The following is a 25,444-nucleotide window of genomic DNA, read 5'->3' on the forward strand; positions in this document are numbered from 1 at the left end:
TTTTTGACCTTAGAGGGAAAGCTTTTAGTCTTTTACCACTGAGTATGATACTACCTGTGAGGTTTCACATATACCCTTTAACACGTTGAGGAAGTTTCCTCATTATTTGTACTTTTTTGAGTGTTTTTGTTATGAAAGGGCGTTGGATTTTGTCAAATGCTTTTTCTGTGTTAATTGAGATGATATTTTTTTTCTCTCATTCTGTTAATGTTGTGTATTACACTGGTTGATTTTCTTTTATCGAACCATGCTTGCATTCTTTGGATAAATCCCAGTTGACAACAGAGAACAATCTTTTTAATGTGCTGTTGAATTCAGTTTGCTAGTATTTTGTTGTGAGTTTTGCATTTGTATTCATAAGGGATACTGACTTGCAGTTTCCTTGTGGTGTCTGTCTGGCTTTGCTATCACGGTAATACTGGTTTCACAGTATAAATTAGAAAATGTTCCCTCCTCTTCTATTTTTAGGAAGAGTTTGAGAAGGATTGATGTTAATTTTTCTTGAAACGTTTGGTAGAAATCACCAGTGAAGCCACCTGGTCCTGGATGTTTTCTGTTGGGAGGTTTTTGATTTCTGATTCAATCTCTTTATTTTTTAAAAGATCTTTTCAGATTTTCTATTTCTTCTTGAGTCAGTCTTGGGTAATTTATGTGTTTCTAGAAATTTTTCCATTTTACCTAGGTTATTTAATTTATTGGTGGACATTGCTCATAGTTTTCTCTTATAATCTTTTTTTATTTCTGTAAAGTTGGTAGTAATAAACACTTTCACCTGATTTTAGTTATTTGTATCTTTTCTTTTTAATCAGTGTTGCTAGAGGTTTGTCAACTTTGTTGATCTTTTCAAAGAACCAACTTTTGCTTTCAGCATGCCATATATATATATATATATATATATATATATGGCATGCTGAAAGCATGGATGTGTATATATCTCCAACTAGCCCACACTTGATCAGGGTCTCTCTTACTATCTTCCATCACCTACTGCCCACCCAGCAACCCAGGATGAGGCCTCAGTCATGTCCTCCAATCAGAATCTGCCACGTCCAGCTTTACGGGTTTCTTCTCATGCCACTTGTGCCTGCAAAGAGCATTATCTGGGTTTCTTGCAGTTGGGTACAGCATAATGTCCTTCCCTGGAACACCTCAGAAGACAAAGGCAAATAGTAGATGATGTCAGAGGTAGGAGAGGAGTAGCTATGGCCCTTAATGCCATGTATGAAACCTCATTCTGTAGGTACTCGCCCCATCCTCCTCCTACTCACCATGCCTTGGGGTGGGGGGCAGGTAATGGTGGTGAGAGTGAATTCTAGCTTCTCATTCCCTAGAACCAGCCCCCAACCCACTGCTGTCATGTACTGAGAGGCAGCTAAAAATGCCTTCTAAGTACTCTGTTCTGACCCATCCCCAGCCAAGGCTTCCTCCCCAGAGCAGGCCACTTCTGAGGCATCTAGACTAAGATCTGATTCTAGTCACAGAGTAGTTGCAAGTATCTGGGCTACAGAAGAACACAGCATTATCTCCCTACTACACGGTTCAAGTGACATCACCTTAAGTCACTTGAGGGGCTTCACAGCAAGTGAATGTATTAAAGATTCTGACTTCACATCTATTTCCCCGAAGTTTATTTGGCCTGAAGGTATGGAAACATCCAATCTGCTACCCTTACACTCTTAAATTAATAAAGACTTAAATTACCATTTTTGATGACATTTTTATTTCTATTTTTCATCACATATTCTAGTCTGTTCTTGGTTCACTTGGAGATGGTAGTGAACTTGGAGAACGAAGGAGAAATTCATGTCTCGCCTCTGTCTGTTACTTGGCACTTTTCCTTTCCAAAAATCATGTGTAGTTTCTGGGCTTTCTGGCTGTGACTATATGCCCTGTTGTGCTGCTCTGTCACTTGGAACAAAAACAGTAGAAATAGTTTGCACAATTTTTATTATGAAGACATGACCAGAACATGTAGGAACATATAACTGTGCTTCTTCTATGGTTATTAGTCCAGATCATTGTTTTTAACCAAAACTGAAGATGTAAAATCCTAGAACTCACTGATCTATTTTAGTAGGTCACAGGAAGCAAACTATAGAAACCACAATCAACCAAAAGCATCGTTGTTGAAAAATCAGCAAGAGTTTATCTTCTAAAGGTGTCAACTGAACAAATCCAACTGACGATGTCAAGGGGGCATCCTCAAAGTTCCCTCAGGTTGCTGATAAACCTTTCCTATCTCCTTGCCCCAGCAGCATTCTCTCCAGCCATGCTTTTCCCCATGTTTTCATTTGGTTGAGTAATGCCATCCATGGAGGGGCAGAGAGGTTCTTGGAACACATCTAACTTTCAGCTTCAATGGTCTAACCCCCAACTCAGCTGCTGACCTTCAGAGTATGAATATACAAGAATCTTAAACTTCTCATGCCCAGTGTTGGTCTGGTTCTTCCCTCTTCGTTCAGGGAGCATGAAATATTCTTTTTTTTTAATAAATGTATTTATTTATTTATTTATTTTTGGTTGCATTGGGTCTTCGTTGCTGCACATGCGCTTTCTCTAGTTGCAGCGAGCGGGGGCTACTCTTCATTACAGAGCACAGGCTCTAGGCACGTGGGCTCCGTAGTTATGGCTTGCGGGCTCTAGAGCACAGGCTCAGTCGTTGTGGTGCACACGCTTAGTTGCCCCATGGCATGTGGGATCTTCCCGGACCAGGGATAGAACCCGTGTCCCCTGCATTGGCAGGCGGACTCTTAACCACTGTGCCACCAGGGAAGTCCCAAACTATTTTTATTTCATTGGTTTACAGAAGAATTGAGCACCTCTTCATCGTTGGCCCAGGTCACCTTGAGATGACCACGGCCATGCCTTCTATGTGACCCTGCTTAGTCAGCAGTCACACTAGAGACAGGAGACTGGTGGTGTATTTTCCCCGAAGTCTGCTCAAAGGTCATACTCCTTTGCCAGACTGAGAATTTCAGAAACCATGAACCCAGTGCCAACAAGTAGATGTGGGGTTCTCAAGCTCAAGGAAAAGTATCTTTCCTAATTCTTTCCACGTGCATAAAGAATTCTAAGGTGTACTTACTTCAGTTTCCAGTTTTATGACTGTCTACGTGGACCATGTGAAAACAAAGTGACAAAAAAAATGTTTGACTCAATAGCTGTGTGGGTATTTGCCATTCTCCCCAGATTCACTGAGTCCTGGGAAGCTGACTTCTATGGGTTCCATCACCTAGACTCCCTGCTGCTCCCTCTTCTAGTTGGGTTCCATCACCAGGAAGCACCGGCAGGAGATCAGAGTGGGAGCAGGAAGTTAGGGTACTTTCTCATCCTGCTCTCCTGCCTGGCTTAACTTCTAGTAATGCCTGTCTCCTTCAATCTTCAGCTATCAACAGGGCTCAGGTGATACTGTTTTTTCTTTTGACTCTTAACAGCTCCCACTTTTCCTAGCATCTCTGGGCACCTCAACACCTCTGTTGGTCCTTTTAACCCCGCCAACCCCTCTGTACACATTCTCATCCTTATCGAGTCTTCAAAATCTCAGCTGAGTGTGTCTTCTGTTCCCTGCCCTAGAGATAAGACAAAGATTTGAATCCTGGCTCTACCACTAACTACCTCTACGAATTTCTCTGTTTATAAAATTACAGAGCTGGAATCAATGATGTCTTGTACGTAGACAGAAATGTAGAGTAGTCCTAATCAGCAACAGCAAAATTCCTGGGTCTTGACCTTCCCCATCCCAGACTGACTCAAAGGAACTAGCGGCGAGATGCTGGAATCAGGAGATTCCCTAAGTGGAAGTGGACCCAGTAACGCTGGGGTGAGTATCACCCATTTTGTTATTGAAACCTCAGAAAGACCCCTGGTCCCTGCCCAGAGACCGCATTAGGAGATAATTGGGGAACTTTCCCTGTTCCTGTTCAAGCAAGGAATTGCTTCTAAGGAATAACCTGAGGCCCTTTTGCTTAGCACGAAAAACAGGTCTTATGCAGGACACATGGTCACAACTTATTGAAATCTAGAAAGGACACCTGAACTTCCCTGTGTTTTATTGTTATTCACTACGATTTACTGAGAGCCTACTACACACCAGGCACTGTACTAGCTGCTTTACATTTATTTAAACCTCACAGACCCCAGAGGCCTTATTATTTGTTTCATAGCTAGGGAAATCAAAGCTTAGAAATTTGCCTAGCCTACAGCATGAGATCCTTCCTTCTATATGGCCTATCCTGGAAAATGTCCCATGTGCATTTGGGAAGAACACATATGCTATTGTTTGGTAGAGTTGTGTATATACATCCGTTAAATCTGGTTGGTTCATTGTGTTGTTCAAGTGCTCTATTTCCTTACTTCTATATGGTTGTTTTATCCATTACTGAAAGTGGGGTATTGAAGTTGCCAATGATTACTGTACAACTGTCTTTAGTTGTCAGTTTTGGTTTCATATATTTTGATGATCTGTCATTAGGTGTAAATGTTTATAATTGTTATATCTTCTTGCTGTATGGAACCTTTTATTAATATATAGTGTCCTTCTTCATTATCTCTTGCAAACTTTTTGGACTTAATGTCTATTTTGTCTGATATTAGCATAGCTACCTCTGCTCTCTTTTGGTTAAGATTTGCACGGAATATCCTTCACTGTCAATCTATTTTTGTCTTTGGATCTAAAGTCTCTTATTGACAGTGTATAGTTAGACCATGTTTTTGTTTTGTCAATTCATTCTATCATTCTCTATCTTTTGATTGGAGGGTTTAATCCACTTACATTTCAAGTAGTTACTGATAAGGAAGAACTTCATTCTGTCATTTTGCTATTTGTTTTCTATGTGCCTTATAGCTTTTTTGTCCTTCATTTCCTGCATTACTGTCTTTGTGATTAGTTGATTTTTTTTTGTAGTGGAATGTTTATATTGTTTTTTATTTTCTTTTGTATATGTTCTATAGCTATTTTCTTTGTGGGTACAATGAGGGTCATATTTAATCTCCCAAAGTTTTAATTTAAATATATAGCTTAACTTCAATAACATACAAAAACTCTTTTATCTGGGAATGTCCTAATTTCTCCCTCACTCTTGAAGGATGGTTTTGCCGGTTATAGGAAAAACATTTATCTTATTGAGAATCCCTTGTATGTGACAATTTGCTTCTCTCCTGCTGCTTTCAAGATCCTCTCTGTGTCTTTCCCTTTTGAAAGTCTGATTATAATGTGTCCTGGTGTGGGTTTGAATTTATCTTACTTGGAGTTCATTGAGCTTCTTGGATGTTTATATTAACGTTTTTCTTCAAATTTGGGAAGTTTTCAGATATTATTTCTTTAATTATTCTCTCTGCCCCGTTCTCTCTCTCTTTTCTCCTGGGACTCCCGCAAGTCCCTTAAGCTCTGCTCATTTTTCTTCAATCTTTTCTTTCTGTTCCTCAGACTCAACAACTTCCATTGTTCTATTTTCAAGTTTGTGATTCTTTCTCCTGCCTGTTCACATCTACCTTTGAATCCCTTTACTGAATTCTGCATTTCAGTTATTGTATTTTTCAGTTCCAGAATTTATTTTTGGCTTCCATTTTGGTTTTCTATCTCTTTATTGATATCTGCATTTTGATCATACATGGTTTTCTTGATTTTCTCTACATCTCCCTTTAAGTCTTTGAGAATCTTTAAATCTTTATCTAATAAATCTGCCATCACATCTTTTTCAGGAACAGTTTCTGTTGATTTATTTTTTCCCTTTGAAGGGACCATACTTTCCTGCTCGACATTTGAATCTAATAACATGATAATTCTGGAAATCAGATTCTCCCCCTTCTCCAGGGTTTTCTGCTTCTCTTATATAATTGTTTTTTGTTTGTTTGTTTTTGTTTTGATTGCTATAATCTCTCTCTGTGCTAAGCATCAGCCTAAAGTGTGAACTTAAGGTCTTCTCAGGAGGAGGTCGTTTCTGAGCCTGTGCTTTTCCCTGGGTATGTGTGGTCACTTTCTAATTTTCCCTGGAAATGCACCTGCTTTTGAAGGTCCCAGTCTTTAATGTGTGGCTTCCAAAAAAAGGAAAAAGAGAAAAATGAAAGGGAGAAAAATAAAGGGCATTGGCTCTTTAAATCCCCTGAAAGTCACTTCAGCCAGAGGGGTAGGGGCTTGCAACAATGGGGGGAAATGCAACAACAATGGCTGCCCTTCTCTTTGTCTGCACTTCTAACATTAGAAGTAGTCATCAGTGATCAGAGCACAGATCCCTGATATTTGGGGGACAGGGTTCAATTTGCACCCACCCTGGCTCCTGCAAGCTATGTGCAAGCTGCTCCAGGAACATGTGCACAGCTGCCTGCCAAGGTGCCTGGGGTGGGGGATGGGTGGCTGCTGCTACTGTGCTAAGAGCTGAAATTGGCCAAAGTTTACTGCAATTGGTCATCCAAGCCTTCCCCTAAAAGTTGCAGACCCTCAATAGACTCCAGAGTTCTTGGACTTCCTGGTGGCGCAGTGGTTAAGAATCCGCCTGCCAATGTAGGGGACACGGGTTCGAGCCCACAAGCCACGGAGCAACTAAGCCCGTGTGCCACAACTACTGAGCCTGTGCTCTAGAGCCCGTGAGCCACAACTACTAGAGCCCGTGAGCCACAACTACTGGAGCCCGTGAGCCACAACTACTGAAGCCCGCACGCCTAGAGCCTGTGCTCCGCAACAAGAGAAGCCACTGCAATGAGAAGCCCACGCACTGCAAGGAAGAGTGGCCCCCATTCCCCACAACTAGAGAAAGTCCGCCCACAGCAGCGAAGACCCAACCAAAAATAAATTAATTAATTAAAAAGAAAATAGACTCCAGAGTTCCAAAAGAGTTAGATCAGAGTAGAATTGTTGTCTAGGTGAGGAGAGGGATTGCTGGTACTTCCTACTCCACCATCTTCCGAGAATCTCAATGGTGTTTTCCTTTAGCAAAACTTCTTTCTGAGGAGTGGAACCTATAACAGCTAAGCACCTTCTTACTAAGGACATCTCTGACACAAGAGACCACTTAGCCTTCCCTTTTCATTAAGAAGCTGTATCTAAATAACATTTCTAACGAAGTCCCAAATCCTTGATGCCACTGAAATCAGTGCATATGGTCACACAAAACGTAATTATATTTCTTCCACCATCACCAACAGCCCCCATTAGCATTTATCTTCTTGGGAAATGAAATTCTGATGTGCTCGCTTCATGCAAATTATTACTGGCAGAAGAGAGTGGAAGATTTCCAGATATAGAGACCCACAAGATAAAAAAGCCCAGAGCTGTTGGACCCAGGAGCAGACAGAGGGTGTGCCTAACTTACCCTCAAGGTTGCATAAGCAAGATTTCAAAATTAATTCTACTCTGGAGACTTCAACCTAGTATACAATGTTCCTGGCTGGAAAAGAAGAACTATATCATTCTGTTTTTCAAATCTTTACCATTACTTGCCCTTGTATCTCCGCCTTCTCTCTCTGCAGGAAACTTTATTTCCTACTTCTGCACACCAAGTTTCTACCTCCAGATCTGTTTGGTTCAGTTGCTGAGAAGCCTGACACACCAGTGCCACTTGGAAGAAGCCATCTACCGGTGAGTTGGGGGTGCTTTTTCTGTCACTTTATGAACCAAAGGCTCGAAGCACCTCAGTGCTAGAGATGCAGGGACTGGGAGCACCCTGGGGGTCTCCACAGCCCAGGAACTTGGGAGATGATCAAGACAGGAGAAATGGGTGGAGGGCAGCATCTGTACCAGGAATGTCAGAGAGACCCCAGTGGCAGTGAGGAAGCGCAAAGCGGAGACCCCCCTCAGGGCTCAGGTGGTAGGACAGAGTGGGCTAAAAGAAGACAATTAAGAAAGTAGGACAATCATGTTTCTCAACTACTGCTCCTCTCACTCTGCCCCTCCCAGCCGCCAAGGATTGTGAAGAACTGGAGCTTTCTACCTCAGATTTTCCCCCCTCTAGTCCATATATGTGACAGTCCAGGCCCTGTACCAAAATGCACCTCTTGCCTCAATTCAGAGGCTGAAGTGAGGGATTCACTTTTCTGGGAGGCAGCTTTTAACCAATTCTGGATGCTGTGTCTTGACACTTGAAAGTGACACATTAACCAGTGCCCTTCAGCTCCCTTGCTACGTGTCGGCTGTGGTAGGAGCTAGGTGTGTGTACTGGGGTGACATGGGAATAGGTAATAAAAAGGAGAAGGTGGCTGGCACTTGAGAGGCCAGGGCAGGTGAAGAGCAAAGCATAGGAAACACACGGTGGATGTGGCTGGGGCAGTTCACCCACAATCTGAATCACCAGAGTGAGGGTCTGGGCTGTACATTTCTGACTGACAGGCTTCCTGTGTGATACTGAAAGCCAGCATTTCAGAATCACTGATCCAGTCCACACTTTCCTGTACAGATGAGGAGACTAACCTACAGAACAGCCCAGAGGGCTTGCTGCAGCTAAAAGGCTGTGTGCAACGATCTCCAATATTTTAGTCTTTATAAGATCTCCCACTGGATTACCTGGGAGTCTAGTCCACAGGGTAGCCCTTTGTTTCTCAGAAGCTTGTAGCCTGCTAGTTCGCTGTTACTCACTTTTTCAATTGATATTTATTTAGCAGCTTCTATGTGCTAGGCTGGGTTCTAGGGCACCAAGATAGCTCATTGCAAAACAAATCTCTCTGCCCTCATGGAGCTTATCTTCTGGCGGAAATGTCTCTGGGTGTGTGTGTGTGTGTGTGTGTGTGTGTGTGTGTGCTTGTGTATGTATGGGCAGGGCACGCTTGTACGGGCAAGTGTGCATTTTAAGGCTAAAATGCCAAAGAAGTTCTGTTCAAGGCATGGAAGAATAACTAGAAAATCTGTTACTTGTTCTTCTACATTCCTCTCTGCTCTCAGAGCCTGAAGATGAAAACCCCTGAGGGCCTTTGAAATTGAATAGTCCAAGGTTCAAATTCCAGCTCGGCCATTACTTGCTTTGTGAGTTTGGGAAAAATCATTTAATCCACCCATGCTTCTATTTCTTCACTTGTAAGATGTATACTGATCTCACAAAACTGTTGCAAGGATTAAATTAATTAATGTATGCAAAGTATTTAGCATAGCACTTGGAGCTTAAGGAACACTCAATTAATTACTATAGTTTTAATTCTTTAGGTGGATACATTTTTTTCCCCAAGTTTGATCAGAGGTATTGTTTAGTTGCTGTTGATTTAAAGAATCTAGTTCAGTGCTGTGAAATTCAAAATCTGTAAAATGTATCAATCACAAGAGAAACTGAAGAATAAGGTATATACACAGATAAAAACAAAGTCACAGTCACTGCCAGGAAAAAATGAATATTCTTGAGAACCAATTCTAATGATGTTAGTTGTCACACTTATCACAAGTTTTGTGTATTTTGTCCGTGAACATTTATTGGTGCCTCCTTTAGCCAGGAGCCATCATAAGAGCTGAAGACAGAAACATGACCTAGTCCTTGCTCTCAAGGAGCACACAATGTGTAGAAGATAATGTGCTTATTTAGAGGCACACACAGTGTTATGAGATAAGAATGATTTGACAGAGGAGGTGGGCTGGGCTTCACGGAGAAGGGGAATTTGAGCAGGATGTATTGCAGGATGAATAGGAGCTCACTAGCCATTTTAAGCAGAGGGGCAAGCATGTGCAAAACCACTAAAGCCTGAAGGAAATGATGAGTCTGGGGGAAATGGAAAAAAGATGGGTATGGCTGGAGCACAGGATCTGGGATTTGAGAAGTCATTAGAGATGAAGCTGAGAAGAAGTGAGCTTAGAAAAGCCATGATGAGTAGTCTGGGCATTGCCTTTGAGGCCCCGCCACATACAAATCATGGGGCTACTCCAGTTTTAAACTGAGAAGGGCATGATCCAATTTCAGCTTCAGAGAAGACAGACTGAATGGGAGCATGGCTAAGAATACGGCATGAACAAATGAAAAAGCTCAGCAAAGCCATAAGTGATAAGTATAGGAGGCAAGAGAGTGGCAGTTGAAAGAGGTGCAGAGGGGATGACTCAGAGGTGTTTATGAGGGAGAATTCATAAGACTTAGTTATAATAATACAAAGGATTTCTCTGTATCAGATGCTGCACTACATCTTTGTTTCCATAGCAACTCAGCTTAGTTATTATTTTATACATGAAGAAACTGATAGTTGAAGAAGTAATTAGCCCCGAATTACACAACTGTAGTTTGGAAGCAGGATTCAAATCTAGGTCTCTTTGGCTCCCAAGGCCTGGCTCCTAATCTTCTGAAGAAGAGGGGACCCAGGACAATGTCAAATCTTACTTCTTAAGTAATGGAGTAAATGACCAATAGCCAAGATAAGGAATCCACAAGTTGAAGCAACTTTCCAGGGGTGTTCAGTTTGGGGTGGGTTGAATTTGAGGTAGCTATATGATACCCACTTTGCTCTCTGCTGTATCTCCAGTGCCTAAAATAGAGTATGGCTCCTGGCAGGTGCTCAATAAATACTGGTTAAATGAATAAATCCATGGGGAGATATGCAGTCGGCAATGGAAAATTCAACTCTGAGGTGGGACTGGAAGGCAGAGCTTTGGGAAGCATTAGCCTATGGGAAACTTAGAACCTTGAGATTAGACAACACAATTCAGGAAGAACTTTGGAGCAAGGGTAAAGAGGTAAATGGTAAAGAAGTGGGAGCCAAGGATGGTGCCTGGGACTCTTACAGTGTGGGCAGAGGGAAGAGACACCAACAAAGAAAATGAAAAAGAAGTGGTGAGTCACTTTTTCTCCTGGAAGCCAAAAGTTTTTTTTGTTTGTTTGTTTTTTAGCCTTTTTTTTTTTTTTTTGGCCTTGATATTCACCGTAATATCAAGATATTTTGATCTTAGTTCCCTGACCAGGGATCGAACCCATGCCCTCAACAGTGAAAGCATGGAGTCCTAACCACTGGACAGCCAGGGAATTCCCAAGCCAAAAGTTTTAAATGGAAGAAGTCAGCAGAAGGATCAAATGCTTGATGAAAACAAAACTGAAAGCCAGCGTGTTTAAAAATTGGGTTGTCATTGCAACCCTGGCAAGAGAAGTTTTCTGATGGAGACAGAAAGTTGAGAGAGATATCAGAACACTCTGGGTGGCAGGTAACAGAAAATGCAACTCATAGTGGCTCATTATGAGCATCCCCAGAAGCCCCCAGCGGAGTCCCCTTAAATACTATCATCCAGGAATGGGTCACAGGCCTTGTGCCACTGCAGAGGAGCTAGAGAAAGCAAGTGTCCAATATGGCCAGCCTTATCATGAGAGTCAGGCTCTCTGGGAAGGCCAAGGGTGTTGGGAAATGGCTGTGCGGAGATGACTGGTGTCTGCAACCAGGAATAAGGGGAAGTGATGAACTAGCACACACGCTTTCAAGGAGATGGCTGTGAAGCAAAGACAAAGCCTAGGACGTTACTTAAGTGGAGCAGGGACCTTGGTAAGATTGGGGATTGCAGCCATTGTGTTGTGTGTCATCATCTAGTGCTCTTGTTTACAGGACAAAGGAAGATGGATGGCAATGATACGTTTCCCCAGTTCAGCCACGATGTGCTTTCCACATCTCATTCTCTGTTTACAATGAATATCAAGGGGAACGATGAAGAACCCACCACCAGTTATGACTATGATTACAGTGAGCCCTGCCAAAAGACCAATGTGGGACAAATTGAAGCCCGGCTTCTGCCCCCGCTCTACTCGCTGGTGTTCATCTTTGGTTTTGTGGGCAACTTGCTGGTCGTCCTCATCCTGATCAACTGCAAAAAGCTGAAAAGCATGACTGACATCTACCTGCTCAACTTGGCCATCTCTGACCTGCTGTTCCTCCTCACCATCCCATTCTGGGCTCACTATGCTGCAGACCAGTGGGTCTTTGGGAACGTGATGTGTAAATTTTTCACAGGGCTGTATCACATTGGTTATTTTGGTGGAATCTTCTTCATCATCCTCTTGACAATCGATAGGTACCTGGCTATTGTCCATGCTGTGTTTGCTTTAAAAGCCAGGACGGTCACCTTTGGGGTGGTGACAAGTGGGGTCACCTGGGTGGTGGCTGTGTTTGCCTCTCTCCCAGGAATCATCTTTATCAAATCCCAAGAAGAACATTCTGGTTATGCCTGCGCCCCTTATTTTCCACTAGGATGGAAGAATTTCCATACAATAATGAGAAGCATCTTGGGCCTGGTGCTGCCACTGCTTGTCATGATCGTCTGCTACTCGGGAATCCTAAAAACCCTGCTTCGGTGTCGCAACGAGAAGAAGAAGCACAAGGCCGTGAGGCTCATCTTCGTGATCATGATTGTCTACTTTCTCTTCTGGGCTCCCTACAACATCGTCCTTCTCCTAAGCACCTTCCAGGTATCCTTTGGCCTAAGTAACTGTAAGAACAGCAGTCAGCTGGACCAAGCAATGCAGGTGACCGAGACCCTGGGGCTGACGCACTGCTGCATCAACCCCATCATCTACGCCTTCGTCGGGGAGAAGTTCAGAAGGTATCTCTCTGTGTTTTTCCGAAAGCACATTGCCAAACACCTCTGCAAACAATGCCCAGTTTTCTACGGGGAGACAGGAGATCGAGTGAGTTCAATATACACCCCTTCCACTGGGGAGCAGGAAGTCTCGGCTGTTTTGTAGAGGAGTAGCAGTTCGCTTGTTATTTTCAAAGGGAGATAGCAAGCTATATATGAGGATAAGCCTCCAGGGTTTGTTGAAGAATAGAGGACTCTAAGTCTCTAAAACAAGTGCCCAGGAACCTCAGGGTTGTGTGAACCAAGACAGACTTGTGTCATTCCTTGTAGAGCCAACATGTGCTCAGGGAATATTCCAGAACAACTGTGGGCAGAGACCTGGACTCTCCAACGAGCTCATCGCAGTTCCTGGAAAATGTCACTTTGCCTTGTGCTTTTGCTCTTTCCCCCCTCGTCACCACTTTGCTCACTCTCTGATTCTATCAATCTCTTTAATCAGCTGGAGGTGGGGAAGAGAACGAGACAGGCACAGGTGAATGGAACAAGGGGGAGTGGGGTCAGGACCAAGGAGAAGGAGGAGGAAGTGTCAACAAGGCTGAGCCTGGACGAGGATGCAGGTAAGGGCTTCGCTCTCCCTTAGTGCCATCTCCTACTGTATTTAACTTTGGAGGCTTCCCCAGCTCATGGAGAGCTTAGGAACTGTAAGAACTTTCTGGAAGCTTTGGTTGGGTCCATGATCCCCCTTCTGCTAAGTGCATGACACATTTCTGCTTTATTATGCTTTAGCTATGACAACCACGCACCCTACATTTTAAATCTATTCAGTATCTTGCCCCATTGTTCATATGCTTCTTAGGCCTCATTCCCCTATACAAAAATTTACTAAAGGACTTCCCTGGTGGCGCAGTGGTTAAGAATCCGCCTGCCAATGCAGGGGACACGGGTTCAAGCCCTGGTCTGGGAAGATCCCACATGCCGCGGAGCAACTAAGCCCGTGCGCCACAACTACTGAGCCTGCGCTCTAGAGCCCGCGAGCCACAACTACTGAAGCCCGCGTGCCTAGAGCCTGTGCTCTGCAACAAGAGAAGCCACCGCGATGTGAAGCCCACACACTGCAACGAAGAGCAGCCCCCGCTCGCCGCAACTAGAGAAAGCCTGTGTGCAGCAACAAAGACCCAACGCAGCAATAATAAAATATAAAATGAATAAATAAATCTTTTTTAAAAATTTACTAAAGTGTTTGTTTATAAAAATATGCATAATCTTTAATGAGATGAAAAAATAAAAGCCCTCACTTGAAAACGGGAGGGTTGGAGGTCGTGATTATGAGAAAGGGGTAGGCACTAGTGAGTTCCTCCATCAGGAGTGGAGGGGCAAGCTCGCAGCAGGATGTGCAGGAATGTTTCCAGAATCAGCTAAGAGCAGAAGCCAGGAAGGATGCGTCAGAACCTTAATAGGCCTCGTGTCTCTGGATCTGATGGTGTCTGTTTCCTTGTGGCTCTTCCTGCTTTCCTGCTGCCGCTGCCCACCTGTCCCCCTGCAGCCTTTATCACATAACCCTGCCTGGAGGATTACCCTACTCCAAAAGCCGGTTTGTAGAGGTCCAGGAGAGTAGCTCTGGGGAGAATGTGAAGGAAACTGTGCAACAAGAACCCCCTGTTGGGCCCGGGAGAGGGAAGACAATCGGTGAGGATACTGGGGTGTGTGCTCAGAGCAGAGAAGGGGCCTGTCTTGGAAATCAAACACCGGCCTGTAACCTCAGGGTCTATTACCAGGCAGGGCAGGCCTAGATGAGGAAGACGCTAGATAGGGTGGAAAAAAATGTCTTCCAAATTACCTTCCAGCACCTCATTTTTGCATACAGGCGAAGAGTTCAGATATACACACATTTTTTTTAACGTAAAGTAAAAATTAAATAAAAGCTGAAAACTGCAACTTGCAATTGTGGTAAAGTATCATTTTAAGAGTTACTATTATGCCATGCCTAAAAATACTGTATTAGTCATAGAGACAATTCTGGTGTTGGTGGAGCACGTGGTATGTTTGGGAGACCACCGGTTCATAAATAAATGTTGATTAGGGAGCTGGAGGTCTCTGATCTGTGGATTTACTAGCTTACGGTGATGTAGCATCTAAATAATCTCAGTCGGATCACAGTACACACTCCACAACTGTCATCTCAACTGTGTCTTTATTCTCTCTGACTTGCTACCAAAAATCTTTTTTGCCTCATTAGGAAGTCTAGGAAGTCGTGGATTTAATCCTATTTGAATGCTTCATGCTTTGCCGGTGTCCTTATTGATGCTCAAACGGTCCCCTCCTTGGCCGGTGGGAACTTCTAATTCAAGCTGACTCCTAATCAAAGCTTTTAAATCCTATTTGTAAAGGAGAGGAATTGGAGAAGCTGACTTAAATAAGCAAAGATTTTCTTCTTGGCCGAGCTGAGTTAAGAATACAAATATATGTTAGCGCATTTCCTATCTGATGCAGGCAAGAAACACAAGGCTCCTGGAACCTGGCAACTGGGGAGCTGGAAGTTACTAAGGTTTTACTTTCTTGCCTCATGGCTAAAGAAGGTTTCAGAAAGATGTGTGTGTGTTGCCAGGGGCGGGGAGGGGGGTTGCTTCACCTGCAGATATTTATATTATCCTAGTGAATGCATTAAATTTTGTTTTGATGATGATGAAACATAAATATTGTTTTTAAAAACTGTGACTTGGAAAATGAATCAATACTCTAACTATATTGTTTTAAAAGAAAAACTGATTGCCAACTACCCTGTCCTTCTTCTCCCAAAACTGTGACAACCACCATTCTATTCTTTCCATCTATGAGTTTGATGATTTTAGATTCCTCATATAAGTGGAATTATGCAGTTCTTATCTTTCTGTGATTGACTTATTTCACTTAGCATCCTGTCCTCCAGGTACATCCATGTTGTTGCATATTGCAGGATTTCCCTCTTTTTTAAGGCGAAATAAGATTCCTTAGATGTACTAACCACATTTTCTTTATCCATTTATCAACATGCATAGAATTTCAGTTATACAGGATGAATAAGTTCTAAATATCTGTTTTACAACAATGTGCCTACAATACTGTATTGTACACTTAAAGATCTGTTAAAAGGGTAAATCTCATACTGTATTCCTACCACAATAAAAAAGTATTTAAACTGCCTGCTTTGTTATGCTGTGGTGCGACAGTCTTACGGTTCACAGCTTTTCACTCCCTCCCCCCCCACCCCCACCCCCACCCCCCCGTCATTACACATGCCAGTCCTTGCCGTGTGACTTGCAGCACGGCCTACAAGAGGGACCCCCCCCACCCACCCACCAAGCCACAGCCGGCTCAGCCAATAGAAAGTGAGCAGAACTGACAGTGTCGAGTGACTGGGTGGAGCCCCTGGCTCTCCCTGCTCAGCCACAGGAAGGCCCGTCCCAGAACACAAGTTCAGCCCAGGTGCCTGGTTGAGTGAGCCGGAAGACACAGAGAGCAGAGCCAGGGCCCCGGCCACACAGTGGCGCCAGAGCCAGGGCCCCGGCCATCCCTGCGGCCCCATGTCACAGCAGTAAGAGGTCCATGTTCGCTGTGGTACGCCCCTGACTCGTGGGGGTTGCCTGCTAAGAAGCAGAAAAGGTAACGGATGCGTACGGCAGCTGGTGCCCTCAGAAGTAAAATTTGGAAAAGTGTCTATTTGTTTTTCTATCATGGAATTCAATGTGACAAGCACACCTGAGGATCTACCGTGTGCCAGACTGACGCAGGTTCATAACGACGGATATGTTATTCCCATGCCCTTAGACCTCCTAGTCCAGGGATGGCTGATGGGGAGGCGCGGGGGAGAACAGAGTATTAATAATCACAATGCAGTGTGCAAAGCACAGAAACAGAGGTGCACGTGAAGTTTGTTGAGAGCCCCGAGGAGAAGGTGACTAACCCGTTGACAGTCCTGCATCACAGTTATAATAGCTACAGTAGGATCTTACTGCCACCAAAGAAACTGCCACTTGAAAGCTGCCAACCATCTCCATATCTAGCAGTGGAAGAAACCTTATTCTAGGGAGAATGTTCGAAGTGGGCTGAGTTAAGCAGATGTCAGGAAAGATGATCATTCCAGGGGATGGGTATCTTAAGACTTTTGGTGGAGCTGGGGCTTGACACAGTCCACCCCATGCCATCCTCTTCGATCTGTGGCAACTGGGGCAGTTTGAGCACTTTTTCAGAGAGGCCCTGCAGCCTCCTGGGAGTAAGCCATCAAGACCCTATCTTTCCACTTTCGCTTTTTCTCATTATTAAAATTTCCCTGGGAATTCCCTGGTGGCACAGTGGTTAAGACTCCGCGCTCCCAATGCAGGGGGCCTGGGTTCAATCCCTGGTCCAGGGACTAGATCTCACATGCATGCCACAACTAAGAGTTTGCATGCCCAACTAAGGAGCCTGCGAGCCGCAACTAAGGAGCCCTCGAGCTGCAACTAAGGAGCCCGCCTGCTGCAACTAAGACCTGATGCAAGCAAATCAATATTAAAAAAAAAAAAAAAAGTTTAAAATTTCCCTGACAAACTGAAATGGCCTCAGGTGAGATTAGCCAGCAGCAAAGGCCACCGAGGGCTGCCAAGAGGAAACGCAACACGAGCGAAGAGGTGTCTGGGCTGGTGAGCTGACCTCTACAAGGCAGCCCATGAATTCAGGGGAAGGCTGGCCCTGGGTGTGGTGAGTGACTGAGATTGGAAATTTCTCCAGACGCCACCTGTCTAGCGCCATGTTTATAACTTGACATCCTTGGGATATCCTTGCTGCCTCATGGCCACACCATCTCCACCATCACCTGTCTCCAATCTCCTCTTCCCTGCTCAGCTGGTTTGCTGCCCAGTGGATGCCCCACCCAGGAATGAGGCACTGGCCTCCCCTTCCTGCAAGCCCCCATTCCTCACATGGTTCTTTCAGAGGCCCCTCCTTTGGCTTTGGGGAGAGGAACCCCACCCACTTCTATAACCCTCTCCTGCCCAAACTTGTCTCCTTACACAGGATGGGGTGAGAAGGGTTGTCATGGTGACTAGGGGCACAGGGCTGATTCTGTCACTCTTAGTAAGCCCTGGGGGAGGTGTGTGATCCTAGGTGTCAGTGGTTTTTTTGTAGAACTGCCGGGTACTTAACACCTCTTTGCCCTCAGCCTCAGGCCATAGTTGCCAGCTCTGGGACAACAGGAAAAGTCCCACATATCCTGTTATGTAGAGAGCTGAACACATAGCTGCAGGTGTGACCTGACCCACTGAAGACCACAGCGGGTCTAGTATACACCTTAATCAGCGTCTTAGACTTCTGTTACTGCACATAAGGTTACATCAGCGCCATGTCTGGGCAGTGATCTGAAAGAAATACCCAAAATGCATAGAGCAGACTTCCCAGCAGAGTTAAGGGGTTTCCACCAGGTCTGGACATATCTAATAAAGCGATGAGGTGGACAGCCTGTAAGTGTCTACTTGGTTTGATGATGTGCACAGGGTGAGGGGGATGTGGTGCATGGGCTGGGAAAAGGGGCCATACTGGGGAGGGTCTAGTGAACAGACACAGTGGGAGTGGAGAGAACAGCATGGTGGCCTCCCAGCCCCGCTCACCACGAAGGGTGTCTGGGGTAGAAGGTGAAGGGGCGCTGGGAGTCATGGGACCCCAGCATCACTGCTGAGGCACATGAGTGCAAAATGTAACACTGGTTGCGGGGGGCGGGGGGGGGAGGGATTCTTCCTACTTCTTCAAGGACCGTGGGGATTCTCTGGCTCTCCTGGTGAAGGGGGCTCTGGGGACACTGGGAGCTTCCTCCTTGGTGGAGATACCAGAGCACTGACAGCGACACTCAAAACATGCTGTCCATGTGAGTGAACCAGGGAAAGGGCTCAACCATCTATTAACAGAGCTCTGTCACATATAGTTACTGCATTCTGTTGAACGAAAGAAACCAGAAAGAGGACAGAGTCTGTGATGCCATTTATATGAAGTTAAAGAAGAGGCACATCTAATCCATGCACAGAAGTCAGAGTGGCCCCTGCCTCTGGGTGGGGTACAAGGGCACTTTCTGGGGTGACAAGGCTACTCGCTATCATCTGGCTACAGGGTGTATGCGTATCAAAACTGCACCAAGATGTACACCTAGGTCTAGTGCCCTTTGCTGCACGTAAGTTATACCTCAATAAAAATATCAATTAAAGAGCTGCATTTATAAAGAATTTTTAATAATATGAGGACATGCCTATACTGTAATCTTTAGCAAAAAAAAAAAAAAGCAGCATAAAGAATTGGAATGTGTGTGAGAACAATTAATCAGAAAGTATGCATGGGAAAAGGTGTGGATTAAAACACATCATGTGTTAAGAGGGACTGTTTTGAGATTGTGAGAATGTCTAATTTTCTCCGTACTTCCTATTTTTCTGTTTTTCCTAACTTGATACAATAAGCATGTGTTGGTTTTAGAATTAGACACCTGTTTTAAAAACGAAAGGGTTCATTTGCTATTTTTTCAGTCCATCTCACTGTTGACATTGACCTGGAGTCAGCGTGAGGCCCTGTCTGTTCGTGTGAGCTGCTGTGTGGCAGGGTTTCAGCTCATTGAGCTCATGCAGTTGGCCCTTTGAACCCAAGGAAGAGATTCAATGTCCTCCCCATCTTGTGGGTGAAGCTCTGAGTCCAGAGAGAGAAGCAGCCCTCGGAACTCGGGTGTAATGACTGAAAGTGGAGCAGCTACTGGAAGCCTGGCCAGCACCCCACAAGGAGGGCTGGGCATCAAGTCCAGAGTAGCAAACCAGTCAGAAGATCATTTCTCATGGAGAGTCTGAAGGCCATACATAACAGAACCAGAGCCCTGCAAACTGGGAAACTGGGAGGGCCAAGGTAAAAAAAGAAGCGGAGATGGCAAAACTAAGTCACAGCATGATAAACTGCTGGTTTACTGTTGCTATTGTATCCAGAGCAATGTTTCACTGATTAAATGCTGAAGACGTTCCCATGGGTCCTCCCTTCCTTGTGCATCCCTGGGATGAACCCCTACCCCAAGAGGTGACCTGAATGTCCCCCTAAAAGGGGGTCACACACCCTGCTAAGCTGTACTTCCTTGTTTCAGCCTGTGAATCCTCACCCTGTATTGCCCAAATGTGGTATTTTCCAAACCAACTCGGCCATGGAGTCATTTTGTATTTAAGGGGAGAGGTCCCTTGGGGCCCCCAAGTCTAGCACATCATTTCACAGAACGGGGAACTAGAAGCTCAGAGAGGGGAAGTATCTTGCCAAGGGCACACAGCGAGTCAGCAGCACAGTATGGGCAACTTCGAGCCTGCTCCACTACTCCACGCTGCCCTCTGGGAATGAGCGTGCCCTCAACTCCACAGCCATCCCGATGACAAGACCCACAGAACACAGGGCAAAGCCCCAGCTCCACATGGTGAAGTATCAATACAATACAAAGCAACCAATACCACACACAGAAAAGCAACATTTGTCTGGCAGCATCTGAGAGTTCTACCCAGTGTATTACCAGTGAACATAAGGCTTCTCTTCAACCAGCCAAAACTATATTCCCCATTTCCTGTGAAATTCTGTATTAATTTATCTGCTACACATTTTGTGAACGCTTTCTCAAGCATACTTTGTACGTCGCTGCTTAACTAGCCCACAGAGAGCCGGTACCTACAAAAGGCTCTACAACTCGTTCTGTCGTTTGATCTCAACCACAGATCTGTCGAGTAGGTTTGTGTTTGGGGCTTTTTTCCCCCCTTTTTACAGGTAAGAAAACTAAGGCCTGGAGAGTTTCAGTAACTTGTACAAATCAAGTAGTAAAGAGTGAAGCTGGCTGTTAAGTCCAGCCTCATGACTAGAGTCCAGTTCTCAATTGCTGCCTCTTGTATGAACTTGAACATCTTCTTCGTAACTCACTGTCCTGGTTGTGATTACCAGTTGCTGGGTCCTTCTGTGCTTTTCTGGCTTTTCCCACCAGTCATATCCTTCCATTCTGTAAGCACCAGCCATTAGCTTCTCCCTTTCAGCTTCTATTTTGCTGATACTAATATGCTCTAGACAAGGACCCCACAGGGAACCAATTTTTTTAGAATTTTATATAATAAATCTCTCTAAGAAAGGATCACGGAATGAGTAACTAAGAGTCTGATGTTTATTGAGTGTATATTATGTGCTAAATTCTGGACATGGATGCCTCATGTAATCCTCCCAACAAACCCATGAAGCAACTACCATTATTCAGCCCACTCCACAGATAAGAAAGCGGAGGGTAGGGCGAGGCTTCGAGCTCAGGCAACCTGACTGTAGAGGCCACTTCCACAGGTTTGGGGTCTCCTCAGATCACAAGCCAGTGCTTCTTATTCTGTGGCGGAGGAAACAGAAGCCCCCAGAGGGCACTCCTGTGGCTCGGGGCTGGCTCTCCACTATGTTCTTGGTTTTGTGGTCTACAATTAAGGTTTATAGATAAGTAACCAACCACCAAGGAAGCCTGGGGTGACTGCATATAATATTGAAATAGAATCTTGAACTTGACCCTATTCTTCTGCCATTTGTTGCCTGTTTCGTGTTGAAAAACCCTCACAGAAATTCCAGATAGACTGTATCCTTGGAGTGAGGAACTCTGCTGCCTACATCCCTGGCAGAATACAGGCATTCACAAATGCCTGCTGGCTTGGAGGGCTGCAAAACAGTGAATAGGGAGAGTGAAAATTCATAATGACATGCTCCCAAGACGCTTGATCTGGAGAAAGATGGGCAACATGTTTAGCTCACAGGTGAAGGTATAGTAAAAACCCTTAAGCAACCAGTTATTTTAGTCTGCAGAGGAAAACAGTATCGGGTGGTGAGCATATGTGTGTGAGTTGTGGTAGGCAAGGCGGGTGAGGGGAGAGCAGATAAAGGGGAGCACGGGGTTAAGGTGAGATGTTCCCTTCACTTCAAAGTTGGTTTCAGCTGGCTTTCATGGAAGACAAATGGCAAGGGGGTCAGAATCTCTCACCCTTTGAGCCTCCCCATTGACAAGCCCTGCAGTCTTAAGCCCTCCTAATCATCTGCTTCTTGGACAGCAGTTTCTTTCAGTAAAATAAGGGCTTTTGACTAGATGGACATGAATGTTCTTCTAGTTCTATTACCCTTCAATTCTTTCTGTTTTCTAACGGACTGTGTGGTTGGATGAACTGAGAACCAAAAAGAAACTGTGTAATCAGGGAAGCCCATGAATAAGCTTTCAGACCAGCTATCTATTTTCTAGTCTATTGCAAGCTCAATTTTTCTTTTTTTTAGAAAAAAGGACTGTTCTCTGATGATTTTCTGCACTGCCCCATACTTATTCATTAAAACTCCGCCCCCAATTCAGAAGAAACTGTGCATTTCCTACTTTTATGCTGTCTGTGTGTTTGATTTGCACAGCTCAGCTGGTCAGAGGAACTAAGACATCTGTCCCCCTGCGAGAATCTCTCCCGGTAAGTCACCTCTCAGTCACTTTGCCTATTACTTAGCTCAGCTTGTGTGATGAGTAAAAGCCTTTGCAGGAAACCATGGAAGATATCAGAAAAACACCAGGTGCTCACTGAACTATCTTAAAATATTATCTTTAAGTAAAAAGTTAGAATTCAGAATGGTTTCAGACTGTGATAACATCAAAGATACAAAACATGATTATGAATGAAAGACTTCAAAGGGAGCAATATTATTTTAAAAAGCCCTCACCTTTCATAAGAAAGGTTTTCCAGAGAGATGATGATTATCGGCCAAAACCTTGACAGAGACTATCTTCTGGTAAGGAGAACTAAAACCTCATCAGGACACCCTCTGAATATATGCCTAACCAGAAGCTGCGTCTAAGTCTTGTTCTTTTTTTTTTTTTTTGGCCAAGAAAAGAAGGAAGCCTGAAAATTGTCCAAATTAATAGCAAGTTACAAATATCAAATGAAGTTTCACGGCATATTCAGTGTATGATTCTTTTTCTGGCTCAGAATTTAAAGGTGAGATTTTCTGTGTGCTTCTCTCAGCTGCCTAAACTGAGGTACCAGGAGCTTGAGACTCACAAGGACTAATTAGAGAAAACTCTCAATCAAGCAGTGGAACTTAAATAGACCAGGCAAGTCAGTGGGTTGTGAAGGGACTGAGCTAACCCAGGATGTATGATGGGAGATGAAACACTGTCCACTTGGCCGTTTCTTATGTATGTGTGGGAGCTCTTAATAATAGCAGCTCAGAAACTACAAACACAAACTTCAGAGAAAATGTGAGAATGGCAGTCTGGATTTCACAACTGGCTGCTGGTTCCTATGACCTTCTCAGGGGACTCGGGCATCAGCCTGTTTCATTTTGACTACACTGAGGCGCCAGGCTGACAGTCCTGTTTTTAGTTCTCTCACCAAAGAGTGAAAGAGAGGGGACCACGACGGATAAGAGTACAGGCTGCCTGCGTTCAAAATTAGTTGCTTCCTCACTGTGTGCCTTTGGCGAAGTTACTCAACTTCTCTGTGCTCTGAGGTCCTTATTTGCAAAACAGGGACAATAACCTGACCTGCCTCACTGGGTCACCTTGAGGATTAACTGAATGAATGGAAGTGAAGCTTGGAACAGTGTTTGGCAGGCAGAGCGCGGAACTGTTCATTACCACCAGCACGCTCGTAATGATGCTGTGTGTAAGCCAACTCCTGGGAATGGCAGCTTCAGAACAGATTGTAAGACAGTGTCGGACGGTGCCTGACCCGGTTTCTGGACATTGTTATCACAGCTTCATTCACTCCACGTGGCTATGCAACATCAGATTTTTATTTGGTGAGATGATGCTCTCCATCTAGTAAGCAGAGAAGCAGGCAACAAACATCCCTTACTACAGAAGTTCACTGTTTGACCAAAAAAGGGACTTCAGTTAAATGTAGAAATCTAGGTATCAACTTTTAAAATCTATTGGTGTTTAAGATAGTTTGCATTCATGACGGACTGTTAAGGACATTCCAGGACTTTATAAAAGATCTCTTCTTTATTCACAGAGTCGAGCAAAATGGATTATCAGACATCAAGTCCCCTCTACGACACTGACTATGGGATGTCAGAGCCCTGCCAAAAAGTCAACGTGAGACAAACTGCAGCCCAGCTCCTGCCCCTGCTCTACTCGCTGGTGTTCATCTTTGGTTTTGTGGGTAACATTCTGGTCGTCCTCATCCTGATCAACTGCAAAAAGCTGAAGAGCATGACTGACATCTACCTGCTCAACTTGGCCATCTCTGACCTGCTTTTCATCATCACCATCCCGTTCTGGGCTCACTATGCTGCAGGCCAGTGGGACTTTGGAAATACAATGTGCCAGTTTTTCACGGGGTTCTATTTCATTGGCTTTTTCTCTGGAATCTTCTTCATCATTCTCTTGACAATTGATAGGTACCTGGCTATCGTCCATGCTGTGTTTGCTTTGAAAGCCAGGACAGTCACCTTTGGGGTGGTGACAAGTGGGGTCACCTGGGTGGTGGCTGTGTTCGCCTCTCTCCCAGGAACCATCTTTACCAAATCCCAAAAAGAGGGTTCTCGTTATACATGCAGCCCTCATTTTCCATCCAGTCAGTATCATTTCTGGAAGAATTTCCAAACTTTAAAGATAGTCATCTTGGGCCTGGTGCTGCCACTGCTTGTCATGATCGTCTGCTACTCGGGAATCCTAAAAACCCTGCTTCGGTGTCGCAACGAGAAGAAGAGGCACAAGGCCGTGAGGCTCATCTTTGCCGTCATGATTGTCTACTTTCTCTTCTGGGCTCCCTACAACATCGTCCTTCTTCTGAGCACCTTCCAGGAATTTTTTGGCCTGAATAACTGCAGTGACTCTAATAGGCTGGACCAAGCCATGCAGGTGGCAGAGACCCTGGGGATGACACACTGCTGCATCAACCCCATCATCTACGCCTTCGTCGGGGAGAAGTTCCGAAGCTATCTCTTACAGTTCTTCCGAAAGCACGTCGCCAGATGCTTCTGCAAAGGCTGTCCAGTCTTCCAGGGAGACGCTCCAGAGCGAGCGAGCTCTGTTTATACACGATCCACGGGCGAGCAGGAAATCTCAGTTGGCTTGTGATCTGACTCAGCTTTTATATGCAGACTAGGGGCGGGAGCGGTTCTTTTAAAGAGGAAGTTACTGTCATAGAGGGTCTAAGTTTCATCCATTTATTTGGCATCAGCTCTAAGTATATTAGATATTTCAAGCTCATCAGTTCTAGAAAGCCAAATCAAAACATGTGATGAAATAGCAACCTTCTCACCTCCCCTCCAAATACATCAATTTATTGGCAAACTCTCCCTTCACTGCAAAAGTTCAATATAAAAAAAAAAAAAAAAAAAATCCTCAGAGAATTGCTAATTCCTGAGTTTGGTTACCTGAACGGGAATAACAAAATGAACTGAGGAAAGTATTGTATAGTTTATCGGTGTAGGGCAACATCCAGGTTGCAAATGTGCTTAAAATAGATCTTTCTTTTGCCATGGGGAGAAAAGACATGGCCGTGATCAGTTAAGAAATGACAACTTCCATGTGGGATCTCCCCTCCAAGGTGTGGTTAATAAGTTCCACAGACATTCACACCAGGGGAGGCCTGTGGCCTGCTGAGAGCTGGGAAGGCTTCTTCGCAGAGAAGGGATTGGAGGTGGATGGTCTGTTGGTGGAGAGGGAAGATGAGCTCCAGGCTGCAGGCACCGACCGCACTGGCAAAGCTTGGCTGTGGGGAGACGTGCGCTGGTTGGGGGAGCCCCAGGGGAGGAAGGATGAGGTGAGAGCATGAGGAACCTGGACAGCGCTGCTCATCAAAGTCCAAGAGCAGAGCAGGGAACCCTTGCCAGTGTTGCACAAGGCTCATTCCACAGCCAAAGGATGGCCTGGAAAGGTGAGCATTCAGGGCAAGGAGACCAAAACAATCTGATCGAGTGAGGAGGCTCCACTTAGGTCGAGGTGCAGGAGATGGGAAGGAGGGGTGCATTCTCACAGCATTTAGGATG

At 44.8% G+C, this 25,444-nt stretch overlaps 2 protein-coding genes across 2 annotated transcripts; both read left to right on the forward strand.

Moving 5' to 3' along the window:
* Nucleotides 1-11,495: 11,495 nt before the first annotated feature.
* Nucleotides 11,496-12,617, forward strand: LOC132374118 (C-C chemokine receptor type 2-like). The gene has a single exon (XM_059937614.1). It carries the CDS (start codon nt 11,496-11,498, stop codon nt 12,615-12,617), a length of 1,122 nt encoding a protein of 373 aa, XP_059793597.1.
* A 9,248-nt stretch (nt 12,618-21,865) lies between these two features.
* On the forward strand, nt 21,866-24,562 carry LOC132374119 (C-C chemokine receptor type 5). The gene is made up of 2 exons (XM_059937615.1): nt 21,866-21,918; nt 23,461-24,562. Exon 2 carries the CDS (start codon nt 23,472-23,474, stop codon nt 24,528-24,530), a length of 1,059 nt encoding a protein of 352 aa, XP_059793598.1. The 5' UTR covers nt 21,866-21,918; nt 23,461-23,471; the 3' UTR covers nt 24,531-24,562.
* Nucleotides 24,563-25,444: the final 882 nt, after the last annotated feature.

The sequence above is a fragment of the Balaenoptera ricei genome, chromosome 11 (genome assembly GCF_028023285.1).
Source record: "Balaenoptera ricei isolate mBalRic1 chromosome 11, mBalRic1.hap2, whole genome shotgun sequence".
NCBI lineage: Eukaryota > Metazoa > Chordata > Mammalia > Artiodactyla > Balaenopteridae > Balaenoptera > Balaenoptera ricei.